The sequence below is a fragment of the Solanum stenotomum genome, chromosome 10 (genome assembly GCF_019186545.1).
Source record: "Solanum stenotomum isolate F172 chromosome 10, ASM1918654v1, whole genome shotgun sequence".
Taxonomy (NCBI): Eukaryota; Viridiplantae; Streptophyta; class Magnoliopsida; order Solanales; family Solanaceae; genus Solanum; species Solanum stenotomum.
Window position 1 is genome coordinate 55,812,940 of NC_064291.1, and position 16,704 is coordinate 55,829,643.

General features: G+C 34.8%; 2 protein-coding genes across 5 annotated transcripts; one reads left to right on the forward strand and one right to left on the reverse strand.

Moving 5' to 3' along the window:
• Nucleotides 1-1,686: 1,686 nt before the first annotated feature.
• On the reverse strand, nt 1,687-10,176 carry LOC125878367 (beta-adaptin-like protein B). The gene is made up of 15 exons (XM_049559608.1): nt 9,954-10,176; nt 8,326-8,523; nt 6,597-6,710; nt 6,203-6,453; nt 5,799-5,934; nt 5,508-5,687; nt 5,284-5,376; nt 4,983-5,194; nt 4,838-4,901; nt 4,561-4,740; nt 4,057-4,149; nt 3,283-3,671; nt 2,854-3,043; nt 2,505-2,708; nt 1,687-2,223 (listed from the first exon to the last, which is right to left on the reverse strand). The coding sequence occupies exons 1-15, from the start codon at nt 10,038-10,040 to the stop codon at nt 1,924-1,926; spliced, it is 2,691 nt and encodes an 896-aa protein (XP_049415565.1). The 5' UTR covers nt 10,041-10,176; the 3' UTR covers nt 1,687-1,923.
• A 1,569-nt stretch (nt 10,177-11,745) lies between these two features.
• Nucleotides 11,746-16,482, forward strand: LOC125842081 (GPN-loop GTPase QQT2). 4 transcript variants are annotated; one of them, XM_049521285.1, is made up of 7 exons: nt 11,746-11,882; nt 12,841-12,909; nt 13,013-13,121; nt 13,257-13,483; nt 14,745-15,035; nt 15,644-15,849; nt 15,963-16,482. In XM_049521285.1, the coding sequence occupies exons 2-7, from the start codon at nt 12,850-12,852 to the stop codon at nt 16,234-16,236; spliced, it is 1,167 nt and encodes a 388-aa protein (XP_049377242.1). In that variant the 5' UTR covers nt 11,746-11,882; nt 12,841-12,849; the 3' UTR covers nt 16,237-16,482. The 4 variants fall into 4 exon arrangements, with proteins under 4 accessions (XP_049377242.1, XP_049377245.1, XP_049377244.1 ...); XM_049521288.1 differs by having other exon boundaries at nt 11,746-11,864; XM_049521287.1 differs by having other exon boundaries at nt 11,747-11,882; nt 12,838-12,909.
• The last annotated feature ends 222 nt before the right edge of the window (nt 16,483-16,704 follow it).

Below are 16,704 nucleotides of genomic sequence, written 5' to 3' on the forward strand. Positions count from 1 at the left end.
GTTTTGAAAGACGTATAAATATTAAATTTAGTATATATATAGACTTAGCTAAAGATAAAACAAAAATGAATTAAAAAAAAAATCCATAAGACAGGTGATGGAGCATTGGAGCTATATGCATATATATATTATAATATATTCATTTACATGTGTATCAATTGACTATATTTGCTTTTGAATAGACTAGAATATATATAACCAAAACCAATTAAAACAATAGAGTACAATTTAAAAAAAATAAAATTTGTTGTTTGTTTCCAAAAAATGTAGAGAAAGATTTTTCAATAATTTTTTTTCAGTTTTTGGGAATCTGAAAAAGAAATTTTGGAATCCAAATCAGATTTTGGATTACAAATAAGAAAAAAAAAAGGGGTAAAAAAGTATACAAGAACATACACACAATAAAAACAATTCAAGATTAGGTAATAAACTCGACCAATAATCATACTCTAATTTTTATATACACAAATAACACACGCACAAATGAAAAAATGATCTTCTATAATCACTTACGATTTAGATTTTTTTTTTAAATATGACATTTTCATATACTTACACAATTTTTTCATGTATATCATTGTTTGGCTCATTGTCTTCAAAACATTATTAATCCATAACTTTTTAGATAGAACTAGACAATAACTCTTTTTTATCAATTCGTTTAAATTTAGCTCGAATTGCTCATTTTATCTCCCCTAAATATATCAAGGAATCTCAATACCTATTTTTCAAGCTTCTAGATTCTACTTATTCAAATACAATTTCAATTCATGTGAAGAGGGAAATTTTAGCTGGCTTTTTATGTACTCCATATTTCAAAAGTTCAACTTAGAGAGGGAAAAGAACTTTGAATGATTGGCAAACCTTTAAAAAATTCATCAAATGTTTTTACTTTTTTTACTGTAAAATAAGTAGATATATTGGTAGAAATACTATACAACAAACTCAGTGTAATTATATAAGTGAAGTCTGAAAAAAGCAAGATGTAAATAGCTTTTTTTTTATTTTTATAGAATAGAAAAACTATTTTTGATTGATCTTTGATAACACTTTTTTTTAATTCAAATTTGAGATCGACAATGTGAACGAGCTCACCTATATTTGGTGGAAATACTACCTACAAAATGGTCCCAAAAGGAGTTGGAGAAGAGACACTTGGATTTTTGTAGGGGCATGAATATTTAATTAAAAAAAAAAAACTAACCAAACCAACATACTATAAATATATAACATGGTGTCAGTTGATTGCTCAACCAAATTTCAAATTAACCCCCACCCCCTCCCCCCCCCCCAAAAAAAAATAAAATAAAAGAGTAACATTTAAAATATTATGACCTTTTATTAAATATCATAAATAAATATCCAATAGGATTAAGTAGCAAGTCATTTTCAACCATCTCAAAGATTTGGTGTCGTCGCGTATAATAATGGTAGGGGTCTTTTGGTTGGCGGAATAAAAGTCACATAATAATTTTGAAATAAGATACAAAATATGAAAATTTTCTTATAAAATATGATATTAAAGGCGAAAATGTTTGAAATTGAGGTTTCAATAATTGAGTTGGAGATTTTATTTTCAATCTATTAGATGTATATAACAGAGAAACGCAATGTTGTGTCTGCTCAGATACAAATGAAATCGACAATCCTCAGTGTCAACAAAGTATAAAGAGGCTACAAAAAAACAAAGAAATTTTCTAAGATACATTCCATACAGCTGAAAAATATTGAAGTTTCGTGCAATAAAAAAAAAAAACTATAATAACAGGCACTGAACATAGGATGAAGCATGAATTAACAGTTCAACCTGGAAATTCAAGCTAATTAATAAGAACAAAAATAAGACGTGTACCGATAAAAGAGAACCAAAACAAAATTACAGGGGAAATAAATAAAGGGGAGATGGGATAAGCAGCAAGCTTATCAACTCTTGAGCAGAGTCTCGACGGCTTCAAAGAAGAGAGGAGCCATTTCAGGGCTTGGAGTCTTGATGGCACATTTGACACCAGGGGTTCCGATAACTGCTGTAAGTTCGATCAAGAAAGGAATTCCTCGGGGGCTCTTGGCAGAAAGATACAATACCTCTTGGTTAGCATGTTTGCGCTTAGCTATAAAGAACATGTTCGATGCAGCTAGACGATCAAGGGTTGTTTGAACGTTATTGATAACAGATGCTGGGAAGTCCCTTGATACCTCATTTGAATCAGGTAGTGACTTCCAAGTCTGGTAAAGAAGCAAAGAAGATACAGTTAAGCACCCAACTTGCTTACGTGGTTGTCAAAACAATCGGCAATGCAATGAACTAATGCAGATAGAATAAAAGAGGCTGATAGTTTTTAACTGACACGAGCTGCGAGAGATGATAAAAATTCATCTCTCTGAGGTGAAAAAATCAAAGCCAAGACACTCACACATACATACATCGATCCCCAATCAATCAATACTTCAACCCCAAACAACAGTCAATACATAGATCTAGATAGAAATTCAACAATGTATGTTACCTCAAGAAAAGTGGAGCGCTCCATCGTTCCATCCTCTGTGAAAAGTACATGGAAATAGATTTTATCATTGAAATACCATACTGGCTGTTGATTATTTTTAATCGCAACCTGTAAAAGGGTATTTGCGGGGCCAGGGGAAATGTTCTGGAACAAAACCATTGGTAAGAGAGTGCTTGCAGATGTCCCAGGTAGCAATTGAGGAACCTATTGAGCACAAGACGTCAAAGTAAACAATCAAAGAGAAGTCGAATTCACAGAAGGGTCTATAATCAGATCTTCCTCTTGTTCTAGATAATAACATAAATACTTTGTGAAAGGACTGTAGACAGAAGTGGCATATAATACTCACTTGCAGTTGTCCACCGGCAGCAAGACCAAATGTGTTTTTATTAAATTGAATCATGAAGCCATCAAGAGGAACCTGTGAATTGTTCTCGAACATCATGCTGTAAAATACCTGCCCGTCTCTCCGTATCAGTTGGGCACTGATTTGTAAACCTTGACCACTAGAGGCTGGCAATACGATAGGTAATGGAGGGCTGCAATAAAAGTCGGTGCTCTGTAAGTGTTTTCACAATGATATCTCAAAAGAGTTTGAAACAGTCAAACAAAAAGGAGCACAGATCTTTTTGACAAAAAAAAAAGCAGAATTCCTTTTAGCATATATAACTTTAGATTCAGTATTGCGAGAATTCAGCCTTTAATCATTATGTTTGTGACCTTAAAACAGATTGAGAGAACATTTTTTATAGTACTAATGCAGACAAACTGTACATACCCGGCTGGGGTTGCAGGTTGATCAACTGGCACAATAGCACTACCGCTGTTATCCATGCCAAGGTCAAGTAAATCAGGCAGCGCTGCAGGTGCAGCTGGTTGCCTTGCTGCAGGATGCTGAGGATTAGCTGTACTAGCTGGTGGTGACGCACCACTTTCTGCAACACGAGCAGGAGAATCGGAATAGCTCTGTTCACCTGCATCAGGATACTCTTCCTCCTCAGTTTTCTGAGTGGTCTTCACACGAGTGACAAATGCTTCTGGAGGCTTATGATAGACAGAGGATAAAGTAGCAATATTGGAAAGAAGTTCGTCGAGGAGAGAAGGATCAAGTTGGTTTGAATCATCACTAATCACGGGCTTTTCAGCTAGCACAACATCTTTAGCTGCCTGCAATATACAAAGGAGATTGCAATAACTAGACATCCAGAGATCAACTTAATCCCAGAACTATGTACATACTCATAAACTAAGTTGCTCGGACTCTTCAAAAATGTTGTCGGGTGTGTGTCGGATCCTTCAAAAGTAGTGCATTTTTGGAGGATCCGACATGGGTGTGGCAACATATTTGGAGAGTCCGAGAGCAACTTAGCTCATAAACATAACTAGCAGCAAAGAATAAAGCAGCCAAGGGGAAATAGTGATGAATTATATCAACTATCACCCGAAAGACAGCAAGTCTTTCTCTAAATTGAAGATAGACCTTCCATACTGAAGTCATTAAAATGGTCCATGAGACAGCCCAAGGAAAAGTGAAGCATTTGCTTGCACGTACCTCGGGATCAGTTGAGAGAAGACGCCAATAAATGTATGCACGATCTCGCAAGTCTGGATTGTCAGTCTCCACAGTGGCATTATTTAAGACCACCTATGAGCATTGAGCAAGGTCATAAGTAGAGTATCAGCTTTATTACAAAAAAAAATTAATAAACAAAAAGATACTTGTCACTTTTTTGTGCTTTTCACTTTTAAAAACATGGCGTCAAGATACATTACTTTTTTCACTCATTACTCTAAATTTAGAAACTCAACATGCCATCCTATTTTTAGTTATGGTCTATATTGATGGAGCATATTAAAGTTCCTACATAGAGAGGATAATTTATTAAGTTTTTTGGTCTTGATAACAAGGCTGAGTGAAATGGAAGTAAAAAATTTGAAGAACTTACTGACTAGAAAGCTAGATTGGATTCTTTCCTATTATTGATAAGCAGAATGCAACTTGACATATTGCATAATATAACACGGGATCACTTGATGATATGGCAACAAGAAGTACCTGGATCATTTGTTGTGGTCCTTCAGTTGGCTTCTTGAGGAAGAGTTTGACTGTTGCTGTCAGCAACTGCAATTGCACTTGGGGAGGTTCCTCAGGGAAACTCTCTAAAAAGCTTTCAAGGAGCTCATCTGCATTATCAATTCTTTCAGCATACTCACCGATAATCCAGATCATTGATGCCTGTCAACGAAGAGACAGAAGCAGTTAACAAAATCTGTGAACAGATTGTAGACCCAACAACTTCCCAGAGCCAGCTCCTGGAAAGATCTTCTGTTACCTTTGCCTCTGGCTCATCTAGTGTGTCCAAACTCTCGCAAAGAGTAGCAATTATGGACTCATAGCTGAAAAAGAAAGCCAGAACGAAAAAATTAAATAAAATACCAGAACTCAACTTTAGCATATCAGACTTCGATGGAACTTACGTGTTAGGATATCTTCTGAAAATGTCCTTGATTACTATAATAGCTTCTTGAACAACATAGTTTACTTTTATCTTAATCAATTCAAGCAGGACACTGATACAGCGTTCCGCAGCCCTCTCTAATTTGATGGCACAGCGGCCAATAGCACGGACAGCTTTTCTGACAAAGTCAACATCTACTTCAGTAGCATATTCTTTGAATTCCAATAGCACCTACAAACATATAAACCACACTTAATGATGCAACACACAAGAACCTATATCAGAGGAACTAAACTGAGTCAAAAGCAGAGAGGATATACCTGGTCTATGTTTCTGTCTGAAGCAAGTTTTATCATGATTTCTAACTTCTCCATTTTCACATATATAGGATCATTATACTTGCAAAAGAATACCTAGCAACAGAACAATATTAGAAGCAAAGCTTAGTTGTCCAGTTTTAGTTACAGATAGGTCCAACAGTGCTAAGGAAATAGAGGTTTTGACGCCAATCTTGCAAGTGCCTAGGCAACACCACAAAAAATACCTTGATTTCATGTGCAAGAATTGTCGGACGCTTTTGTACAATGAGGTTTATGTTCCTTAACGCAACATACTGAATTTCAGGCTCTGCTGAAAGCAACGTTACAAGAGGAGGAGCCATCTTTTTACAAAGGTTCCGAACTACATCAGTGCTGGTGATGAGTTCCATCTGTTGGAGTATCATCTGCAACACCAGAAAATGACTATTAGTGAAATGTCTAATTCTGGCAATGCTAATCATGCGGAAACATAATTTATTTTAAAAAGTTTGTGAAAAAGACGGAAACAATCCCACCTTTACAGCTGAAAGAACAACAGCGCAATTTGCATGCTGTAATCGTGGAGTGACTCGCTCCACTATGTTTTCAGCTTCACGAGCATCAGCTGCTTTGTACTTTGACAGAGCATCCAGTATAAATACTTGACCCCACCTATATCCAGAGATAATTATCACATTAATAAGCAAAGGAGCAAGCATAAACTTCTAACAAAAAGATTTAAAAGCAATAATAAGATGAGGTAATAGAAAACAATCCATGAAGTAGCATCTCGTAGACAACAAAGCAAATCAAACAATAACATGAAGAAAATGTATTGTCCTGTGGCATGCCGACATATGTTTACAAGTTAGATGATTTGTCAAGCCCTAGCACATTTTACATTGACAAAGGTAGTAGCATTAGTATCGGACAGGCTTACTCAGTGCATTCATTCAGAGCAGTTAAAAGTTTTGAAAGTGTATGGCTGGTGATCTCAAAGATGGGTTTGCTACTGCTTTCTTGAATTTCTGCAAGAGCCGCAACAGCATTTGCAACAACCATAGGATTATTGTCAGATATTAAGTCCTTGAGAGCATCCAGAAAGCCCCTATCTTCCACAAGTTCGGCATTTATGTCATAGAGCTTAGCAACACAGATAGCTGCTGTCTTACGAACATAAGGATCATCATCCTGATGGAAAGAGCGCAGACAAAGTACATTGTTTAGTTAGAAAACATCATGCACTGTTATGTTCCATACCATCTTCAATCAATCAAGAAGATCCAACTTCAAAACTAGGAGCAGGTAGGGGAAGAGAAAGCTTGTGAATTCACCTTAAGGCAACGTTGGAGGGGATCACATAAATACTCAGTGATCTTGTCAACACGAATGCATCCCATTGTCCGTACAGCCAAAGCACGAATTAAAGGATTTGGGTCTTGCGAATCCTGCAAAAAGTGCAAAATACAGCATGTCATTAATAAGATATCATAAGAAACATGCTAGGGGAGCTAGAAAACCAATTCAAAATTATTAAGAAGAAACATCTATATGATTAGGTGGTATTATGTTTCTGCAAACCAAATTGCTCTAAATTGTACCCTAAATATGATACGTAAATGCAAATAATTTGAACATTCAACTAAAAACCATAAGACAAGAGTACAGAAACTAAAGAATTTTTCTATAACCAGAAGTAGCTGAAGACCTTTATAAACCCTTTTGAATCCCTTATAAATCCACATGGATAATTACAACTCAAAAGAACAAGTTAACTAAACTAAACACATTTTTTTAAACCTCTAATACGCTAGGAACCGCAGGCACTAGGTTGTGCAGTGCAGTCATACTCAAGTCAAATTCAAACTGCACAGGTTGGACAATAGCTGTTACCATGTTGGACAGCCCAAAAAGTTCTTACTTCTTTATTGCTTCCTTAATATTCAGACTGCTGCAAGACATTATGTCCTACTCCCATTGGAAAAGTTTTTTGTTGTGAAAGAGGTAGGGATAAACAAGGTCCTTCAAGTAAGGAAGAGGAATTGTTCTAGTCCCAAGAATCATGCGGCGTGAAGAGCTGGAGGGACAACTTTGGGACCAACGTTCTGATCTTCGCAAATGTGGCATTAGGTGAATTCTTCAATCCGCCTAAACTTTGCTTGACAGAGTTATCTAATATTTGTGTTGTGGGAAGTATTAGATGTCAGTAGATTAGGTGATCTTCCACTAAGCTGTTATGAACAATACTGTTGTCCAAAGAACAAAAAAGAAGGGGAAAAAATACTATAATACCTCATTCATTCATCATATCTTTATTTAACTGGCTTATTTCAACCCATCTTAAATTGAAACAAATGAATTCATTACTTATGAAAAAACAAAAACATAAGTTTCACGATGGTTCATTATCTGGGAGATCGTAGAAGAACCTTCATCTCAGCCAAGGCTTATCACACGGTCCAAGATCTCTTCTCAGTAGATTATAATTATACAATGAGTTGCCTTTTTTAAAAAAATAAAAAAATTGTAGTCTTAAATGTTCCATTTCCCACTGTTTTGTTTTACGACTTTTCGTGTCTTTGGGTTTCTGTCCAATTACTAGGTATCACTAACAGCAATATAACAAATAAAAGCAGAGGAACTAATTAAAATTTCTGATAAAGAAGAGGAGCTACTAATTGAAGAGCGAAGAACCTTATGGTCTATGGGAAAACAAAGATGGTATACAGAGGGATTGAATCAGATTGGAAATCCCCTTCGATCTCAATTCTCATTGAAGACCGGGTAAAGGAGTATCATGAACGTTCAAGACTCATTGTATTACATCACTCAAAAGATAGATAGAAATATTACTGAATACTTCTCTATTTGTAATCATATGTATATGAGACAGACAAGTGAGAGGTCTAGATAAATGATTAAGGCTGAAGCTTTTATTGTCGTATGCTCATAATACGGGTGAAGATTGACATATAAAGAACAAATCAGCAGGTAATGAGAAGAATAAAACCACAACATTTATAGAAAACAAGTGATTAAAGATGAGTTTCATCACGGGAATACCTTCACAAATGTATTTACGGCAAGAATAGCAAGATCAGGTTGGCTTTTAGCATAATTGATAAGATACAAGTATACAAGTTTCTTCAACTCCAAATTCTCTGTTTGCATGCAATTAACAACATCTGTGAACAGTGAAGAAACATCTTTCCCAACTGTCATAGCAGCAATGACCTTTTTGACAGCATCTTTTCTCTTGTCCTGCATTCCATACAGATATATAAGCAGCTACAAAATTTCCAAAAAGAAGAAGGAATGGCAAGGCTGCAATGAAAAGCCTCATGACTTGAAACACAACTTAGCCACGATTGAATGATGTCATAATTCAGCTGAGTAAAATTTAAGACCGAAAACGTTGAGTTCATTGTAATAGCAACAACTTTTCAACTACGTATGTCTACAATGACCAGAAGCAACCAGTTTTAAAAATGACAAGTACACATATGTAAAGAGAGAGAAGTAATATTTCAACAAATAAATAGACAATCTAGTTTCTACGAACATTTCATCAATGAAAAGGATCGTGCCAATAATGGAACTGCATTCAGATGTCTGCAAATTTTCTAACAAACGAACAGCTAAAATAGTATTCGGTAACAATTTCAGTTACATCCCCAGTTTCACAAGCATCCTACAGAATATATAGTAATTTCAATAGGATTCAAAATATAAAATCTATTCTATTCAATCAAAACTACAGTGAAACTAAATATAAAATCACTGGTAACTTATTCAACCGAATCAAACCGCCTAAATTATTGATATCAACCACACAAATGAATATTCACCAAACTCCTTAACAAAGAAAATTTCAACCATAAGCAATCCCTCTTCCACCCAATAAGATTTTCGGTCCCCAATTTCATAAACATCACACTGAAAATGCAGTAATTTAAACGGTCATCAAAACTAAATACAAACCCTGATTAAGCATAATTCACATATAAGATCACTCCAACAAATGAAGACTTGTGAGACTCTTTCAAGAAATTATGCAATCTGAATATCATTGACTAAGCATAATTCTCCAATTTCACAAACTACTCTTTTCGATAATCAATTCAGTAACATCCCCTATTCCATAAGCATCACCGAGAGAATGCAGCAAATTTCAATAGACCTTAAAACTAAACATAAAAAATTGAGACCGTGAATATGCATAAATTCACATCTAAAAATTGTTGAGATCAACCAAGCAAATGGAGACTTGTGAGACTCCTTCAACAATTCAAATCGTGAAACTACATGCAAATCCTGATTAAGCATGACTCCCCGGTTTCAGTAACTATACTATTTCATGAAGGTCCAATAACTTCCCCAATTTCATAAACATACCGCGGAAATGCTGTATATTTCAATATGACCTCAAAACTAAACATGAATTCACTTTCAGAAAATCAAATATAGATCAAACCAAACAAGCGAGGACTAGTGAGACTTCTAGCACAAATCAAATGCGAAAACTAGCCAGATCTGACCACGGCAATCTCAAATCACCATTCAAAATGACAAAGTAAATTCATAGATTTCATTAAATCGGATCAATGCTAAGCTAATAAATCTAAAAAACTCCAGTTTCTTCGCAGGCTCGATATGAATGGAATTAACTTCAATAGGAGAGTTTTTGTTACCTTGTACTGAGAATTGAGCTCTTCTTTGAGCTCAGGGATTTCTCCCTTCTTCGTAGTAGAGAAGTACTTCGAATCGTGACCGCTCATTTCTTTGATCGGAATCGGACAGTCGGTGAAGCTGCCGGTGGAGAGAACACAGCAGAGAGAGGAAAAAAACTGAAGCGGAATGGTTGTCGTCAAAATTAAAAGCAGGAAAATGTGATATTAAACCGGTGGCTGAATCAAACCGGTTCTAAACCGGATGAACTTTCTATGCCCGAATCAATTACAAGACTTCTTTTTTTTCCTCTTCCTTGTTTTTTTTTATAAATAAAATTTTTATCTAACATTATATTTTATTTTTATTTTTATTTTTTGCATAGAAGAAGTGAATTAGAGAAAAATATTTAATGCAATGCAATCTTATTGGTTTATTAAAGAGTTATTTAGCTTACTTTGTTGCTCCATTTTGTAATAGAGTAATTCTCCTTTATTAAGGAAGACTTACCTTTGCAAAAATGTTGACAATTTTTTTTTTTGTTAAAAATACATTTGAATTATTTCTTTTTTTAAAATTTCATATCTAAGCTATTAAAAATGTAAAAAACACACCTATTCTATCGGCTATTACTCATTAGTTTGAGAAACTAACATATTGAAAACTAACATACTTAATGAATAATGAAGTTTGAATAATTAAAACTATGACTTCATTTTAAGGGGAAATAAGTGAGTCTGATAATAGCGTATTAACGTTGAATATGGTGTATTAGTAATGCTTGTATTAGTTATGTTGAGATTATTTTTTATGCAGTATTGAAAATGAGAGGGGAAAAAAGGAAGATATTACAAAAATATAGAATAAAGAAGACACAAAATACATACATTCGCTCTATCCCTCATCTATGCATATGCTTGTATCTATAAAATATGAACTTTGACAAATCTATTTGTAAAGACCTTATAAATTCCTTACCTATCATAAATATGAATCATTAAGCAATATTGTATTGTTTGTCCATAAATATGAATTATGAAAGATTATAATGGTAACAATCATTGATAAAACTAGTTCTTCATTAATTTATAAATATTATATTAAATTATTAATTAAAAAAATGAGATAAAAACTAACAAAAAAAAAAGATAATAAGATTTTTGGTAAAAAAGACATTACATCATGTTTTTTTTATCTACCTTTATTTTATATTATATTATAGATGTTTCAATTCTTTTTTAAAGGTCTAGTATTTCAGAACTTAACTCTTTTGTAAATCTATTTTGATTATCCATTGTTTTAAAAATAATATACTACTCCTTTTAATAGAAAAGAAATAAAAGATTGTTGCAATTTAATTCATCAAATAAGATGAAAATATTCATATTAGAAAAATAACTTCAAACATGTCCAAAGTTGGACTACCAAGTTTAACTTTACGTACAAAATGCAAATTTAAGTTTGACTTAATCACTTATATCAAAAGTTAATAGTCTATCCGTCATAATTGTTTTTTTCGGAATCTTTAATTCGTGAACTTGAATAATTTTATAGTAAGTACACTTTATAAATATTTATGAACCTTAATTTTTAAAAGTAAAAAGATTAGTGATAAATATACGAAATAGTACCAAATAACTTTTTCAATTATTTTAAATATTTCTTATATACACTATTATTGCACTTTTTTTTTTGACATATTCATCTAAAAAAATATGTTTTTATTTTTTTGCACAAATAAATAGGTAGTTTCCAAACAGGCCTTATTGTTTATTGGGCTTAAGCTTATTCTCACTTTTTTTTTCTTTTTAATTTCCAGTATTTTCTTTCCGAAGTCATTCTATTCTCCCCGTCAAGCAGCAAACCCTCCATTTTGCTTCCACTCCGCCGGACTTGCCTTCGCCGCCGTACGCCGCGGTTGTGATTCTACGCCGGTGACTTAACAACTACCGGTGATTGTTTTATTAAACTTGCAAGTATCTAGCTTTGTCTTAAAACTTACAGGCTCTGACCATTATGAATAATTTTGTTAAAAAATCTTGTGGACTCTGTTCATAGAGCTGATTTCACTGACTTATAAGCTGAATTAGTGTACGGATTAATGATAATGGCTTAAACGGTTTTGGGAGAAAATTTTGCTCTTCGCTGAGCTTCAATACAGTTTTTTTTGAGTATCTTCATAATGAGGTGTTAAAAGTTGTTCTACGGTGTTCTATGTCATGTATTTATTATCCGAGCTTCAATTCGTGGTTTGTATTTAACTATTTTCAGCTTTCAGTGTTTGCAATCTTACCTTGTTCGGGTTAGTTTTGTAGCTTGAACTTCTAATCTTACCTTGTTCTGATTAGTTTTGTAGCTTGAACTTCTAATCTTACCTTGTTCTGGTTAATTTTGTAGCTTGAACTTCTATTATAATGGGTGCATATTCAACAGAAATGATTCTAAGAATAATATTTATTGTTTTAATGTTATTAGAGTTTATACATTGCTTTAGGGTGATTAGAGTACCCTTAATAATACCCCAAAGTGTATATATAACAACATGTTTATATTCAAAACAGTTGGTTCCCCAAACCTCAAAATCCTGTATCCGAATACGATGGAACGTTACCAGTGGAATTTGAGAAGTTCCCGCACTAGTTTGAGTACAACATCACTAGTCCGAGCTTTATCTAAAGTTATCATTAGCTTGAGATTATGAAAAGAACAAACTCGAAAGTATTATCCATAGCCGTTGGCTGAATCCTTTGGAATTTGATGTTGGCCTCTGTGATGCTCCTACATTTATTTATTATCACCATCCTTTTGTTGTCTTTTACTTTTCCTAGTTTCCTTTATGCCTTTTACCCTTGATATGGTCTTAATTATTTAACATTGAGCCTGATAGAAGTTACTTCACTGATTTAGCAGTTATCTTGAATGGAGATTGATTCAAGGGTACCAGAGGAGGCTGAGAGTTCGATGCAAGTTGACAGTAAGGTAAACCTTCTTAATTTGGATTACTTTTATAATTCTTCAGATTATGGAAGCTAAGCCTTAACTAATATTCTCCTTCTTTTCCGTCTCGATTGTCTGGTTATAGGTTCAGGAGAAGGATGATATCTCTAACTCGATGCAAAATCTTAATATCGAGGGATCATCCTTCACTTTCAAGAAAAAGCCTATCATTATCATAGTGGTTGGGATGGCTGGTAAAGTCCTATTTGTTTTTGTTAAGTATTCATATGTATACCATTTTTAAGATACTAGCTTTGTCCCAAGTTGTTTGTTGTGATTTAAGTTTTACTTGAAGACTTGATATAACACTTGTTTTGATTGATGTCTAGGTAGTGGAAAAACTACGTTTCTCCATCGACTTGTTTGCCACACAATGGCGTCCAATCTCCGGGGTTATGTTTTGAACCTTGATCCTGCTGTCTTGACCCTTCCATTTGGTGCAAATATCGATATTAGAGACACTGTTCGATACAAGGAAGTCATGAAGCAGTACAATCTTGGGCCAAATGGAGGAATTCTTACTTCACTGAACCTGTTTGCCACAAAATTTGATGAGGTTAGTTTGATGTGATCTGGTTTTCTTTTATTGAATGGGATGTGAAGTCACTTTTCCTTTTTGTCTTGGCGAAATACATAACTAGCCACATAAACTTTGCACAAGTTGTTAGATAAACACTTAGGTTGTGCTGTGACCATATAGACACTTCAACTAAGCAGGAATGTGTGGCGTAAATATAGATGTCTTACTTGGCGTACAACTTATGTAGCCCTCAATTTTGTTTCCTTTCTTATTGTATGTTTTAAAAAATTAATTACATGCGGCATTTTAAAAAAAAAAGTTACACATGTTTGTCAGTAGTTAATTTGTTCATTTGACACTTAAACAGTGAGTGCATGCAGATGGTCGTCTTACCGGCACTGATGTGCACGAGATACACCTCTGCCAAATAGAAGTGTTCAAATGATCACTATAAAAGTCGAGGTGTCTAACCGAGAAAATGTGCCTAGTTTGAGGGGCATATCTATTTGGTCTTCTGTCTTTTCTTAAACTTACGTGATCTAGAGAAACCTTGTTTTCTAGTTTCCTTCCTCTTGCATCTCTTGTGGTATACGAGTCTTCTCTCTGTATTGATCACTTATTGTGGTAGAAAAATGGACTGAATGAATGTCTAAAGGATATTAGTGCATAAATTATAGTGGATTTTGCATTTCCGTCAACAATTGAAAGCTTGTAGATGAGTGCACTATGTTTTGAGGTCCAAAGTTCTGGCTGGTTAGAATGATGTGCTTGTGCAAAGAGTTTTCGTGCAGCATGGTATTGGTATCACACACAGTGTGTTACTCATGGTCTAGAAACGTTGCTTTGTGACCCTTTTGTTTTTCTTCTGAACAACAGTTTGACTGCCCAGAGGCTAGTAGCCTCTTAATATCTGAAATAGTGATGCTTCTCTAAAGTTTCTGAAACATTGCATCATAGTCTTTGCTGCTTTAAGATCTCTCAAGCACCATTCATGCATCTAACCCCTCTTGAACTTCTTGTATGTTTGTTACTTTGATGCTCTTGGATGATGCCTGGGCATATTATTTATCAAATTCAATCTCTTAAAGAGCACAAGTTTCATATTTTCTGGTGCAAGACTCCACGGTTTTTAAAATGTAGGTGGAAAGATGTCAAAGCAATAAAATCTATATCTGATGTTTGCTTGCTTTTGCTTTGTAGTATTTGTTCTTTTCACCAATTTTGGGGAAGCAAAGGTTTACATGCATTGTATTTCGCAAGCTCTGTTGAGACAACCACCTCTTCTACCTATTTGCAGGTGATATCAGTTATTGAAAAACGAGCTGACCAGTTGGACTATGTTCTCGTGGACACTCCTGGACAGATTGAGATATTCACTTGGTCTGCTTCTGGTGCAATTATCACTGAAGCTTTTGCATCTACTTTTCCCACTGTTGTGACATACGTAGTTGATACACCACGATCTGAAAGTCCAGCTACTTTTATGAGCAATATGCTGTATGCTTGTAGCATCCTCTACAAAACAAGGTTGCCGCTGGTATTGGCTTTCAACAAGACGGATGTGGCTAATCATGAGTTTGCTTTGGAGGTAGCAGAATAAATTCTGACATTCCTCTATTTTTTCTTGAAAAGGGCAGGGAGTTGGGAGGAAGATAAAGGGCTGTCTGTCTCCACTATTACCCATATTAAGTTTGCTATGAAACATTATCCCCTTTGTGCACCTAATATAAACCAATGAGGATGTTAAAGAAATAACCTCTAGGTGAATCAGATGCTATTACCCTTTCTATAATAATTAATATTGGAACCACAAGATTATTATAATGACAGTTTAAAACTATAACTGTTATGTGTTGTATCTGCTTGCTAAGTAGTTTAAACCAATGAGTCATCGTGTAAAGCTTTGATTATGATGGTTGTTGCGCAATTGTGTGTTTGTTAATCATAGAAGCCATGATTGGTCTGTTGAGCTTGTCACATATTCTACTTGCAGCACTTTTTGCTGCACAACAATATAATGCCTTATAACAATTAAAAAAAAGTGTGTTTATGTGTGTGTGCGCGCATGTGTGAGGGGAGGGACGGGTGTTTGTAGTGGAGCGTAGAGTTAAATTCTTACTGTTGGATTCTTCTGCCTTTTTTGCTTTTACTTCCATTGGCTGCTTTTCTGGAATTGTGATGCTACTGCAAATGCAGTGGATGAAAGATTTTGAGGTGTTTCATGCGGCACTAGATGCAGACAACACTTACACATCAACTCTGACTCGGAGCCTCTCTCTTGCACTTGAGGAGTTCTACAAGAATCTCAGATCAGTTGGAGTCTCTGCAGTTTCAGGTGCTGGGATGGATGCCTTTTTCAAGGCAATTGAAGCCAGCGCTGAAGAGTACATGGAAACTTACAAGTATTGCAGTAACTGAAACTTAGTGTTTATACTTCTTGAAATACTACTGATAATTGGACATGCTAAAAAACTATTATCTCCACTTTCTTATTATTGCAAACTTTTCCTGGTAGGGCTGACTTGGACAAGAGACGGGAGGAGAAGCAGCTATTAGAGGAAAAACGCAGAAGAGAGAATATGGAAAAGCTGAGGAAAGATATGGAGAAAACCGGAGGTGAAACTGTAGTATTGAGCACTGGTTTGAAGGATGTAAAAGGGAAGAACAAGGCTATGATGGACGATGAGGAGGAAGAAGAAGAAGCAGAAGAGGACATCAAGGTTTTTAGTGACGATGAAGATGCCATAGAAGAGGATGAAGATGAAGAAGATGCTGGCTTTCCATTCTGAGCCTGTACATGGTGTCCTTTAAGAAAATCTACTATGTATAGGACTGATCAAAACGTGCTAAACCCGAAATTGAGGACAGAAAATTGGTTTTACTTGCTGTAAATGTGACAATCTGGGCACTGGTTGCATCTCATTTTGGTAGTTCAAGAATTAGGTGATGTGGCTTTTTGTGCTTTTTATTGAAGGAAAACCTTGACAAATTTTGATTGTCAACTGATTTACCTTTTATATTTATGATGACAATTTACCAGATTGGCTGTGTTTGGCACAAAGGAAAATGTTTTCCATCAAATTATTTCATGGAAATAAATAATTTTCTCATAATTTTTTATGTTTGCTTAGGAGAATAAGTATATTTTCAGGAACATTGTGTCTAATAATTCGTTTGCGGAAGTAATTTGTTACAATATCAAGAAAATAGTAAACTCTGCATATCTTTCTACCTTAATCATTGACCTCCATATCCTT

Bases quoted from the DNA above. Each gene is read 5' to 3' on its own strand.
- LOC125842081 (XM_049521285.1), top strand. From the start codon at position 12,850: ATGGAGATTGATTCAAGGGTACCAGAGGAGGCTGAGAGTTCGATGCAA. The intron at 15,036-15,643 runs GTAGCAGAATAA...CTGCAAATGCAG, and splicing joins ATCATGAGTTTGCTTTGGAG to TGGATGAAAGATTTTGAGGT. The intron at 15,850-15,962 runs GTATTGCAGTAA...TTTTCCTGGTAG, and splicing joins GAGTACATGGAAACTTACAA to GGCTGACTTGGACAAGAGAC.
- LOC125878367 (XM_049559608.1), bottom strand. From the start codon at position 10,040: ATGAGCGGTCACGATTCGAAGTACTTCTCTACTACGAAGAAGGGAGAA. The intron at 6,711-8,325 runs GTATTCCCGTGA...CACTTTTTGCAG, and splicing joins CCGTAAATACATTTGTGAAG to GATTCGCAAGACCCAAATCC. The intron at 5,195-5,283 runs GTATATCCTCTC...ATATGTTTGTAG, and splicing joins CAGACAGAAACATAGACCAG to GTGCTATTGGAATTCAAAGA.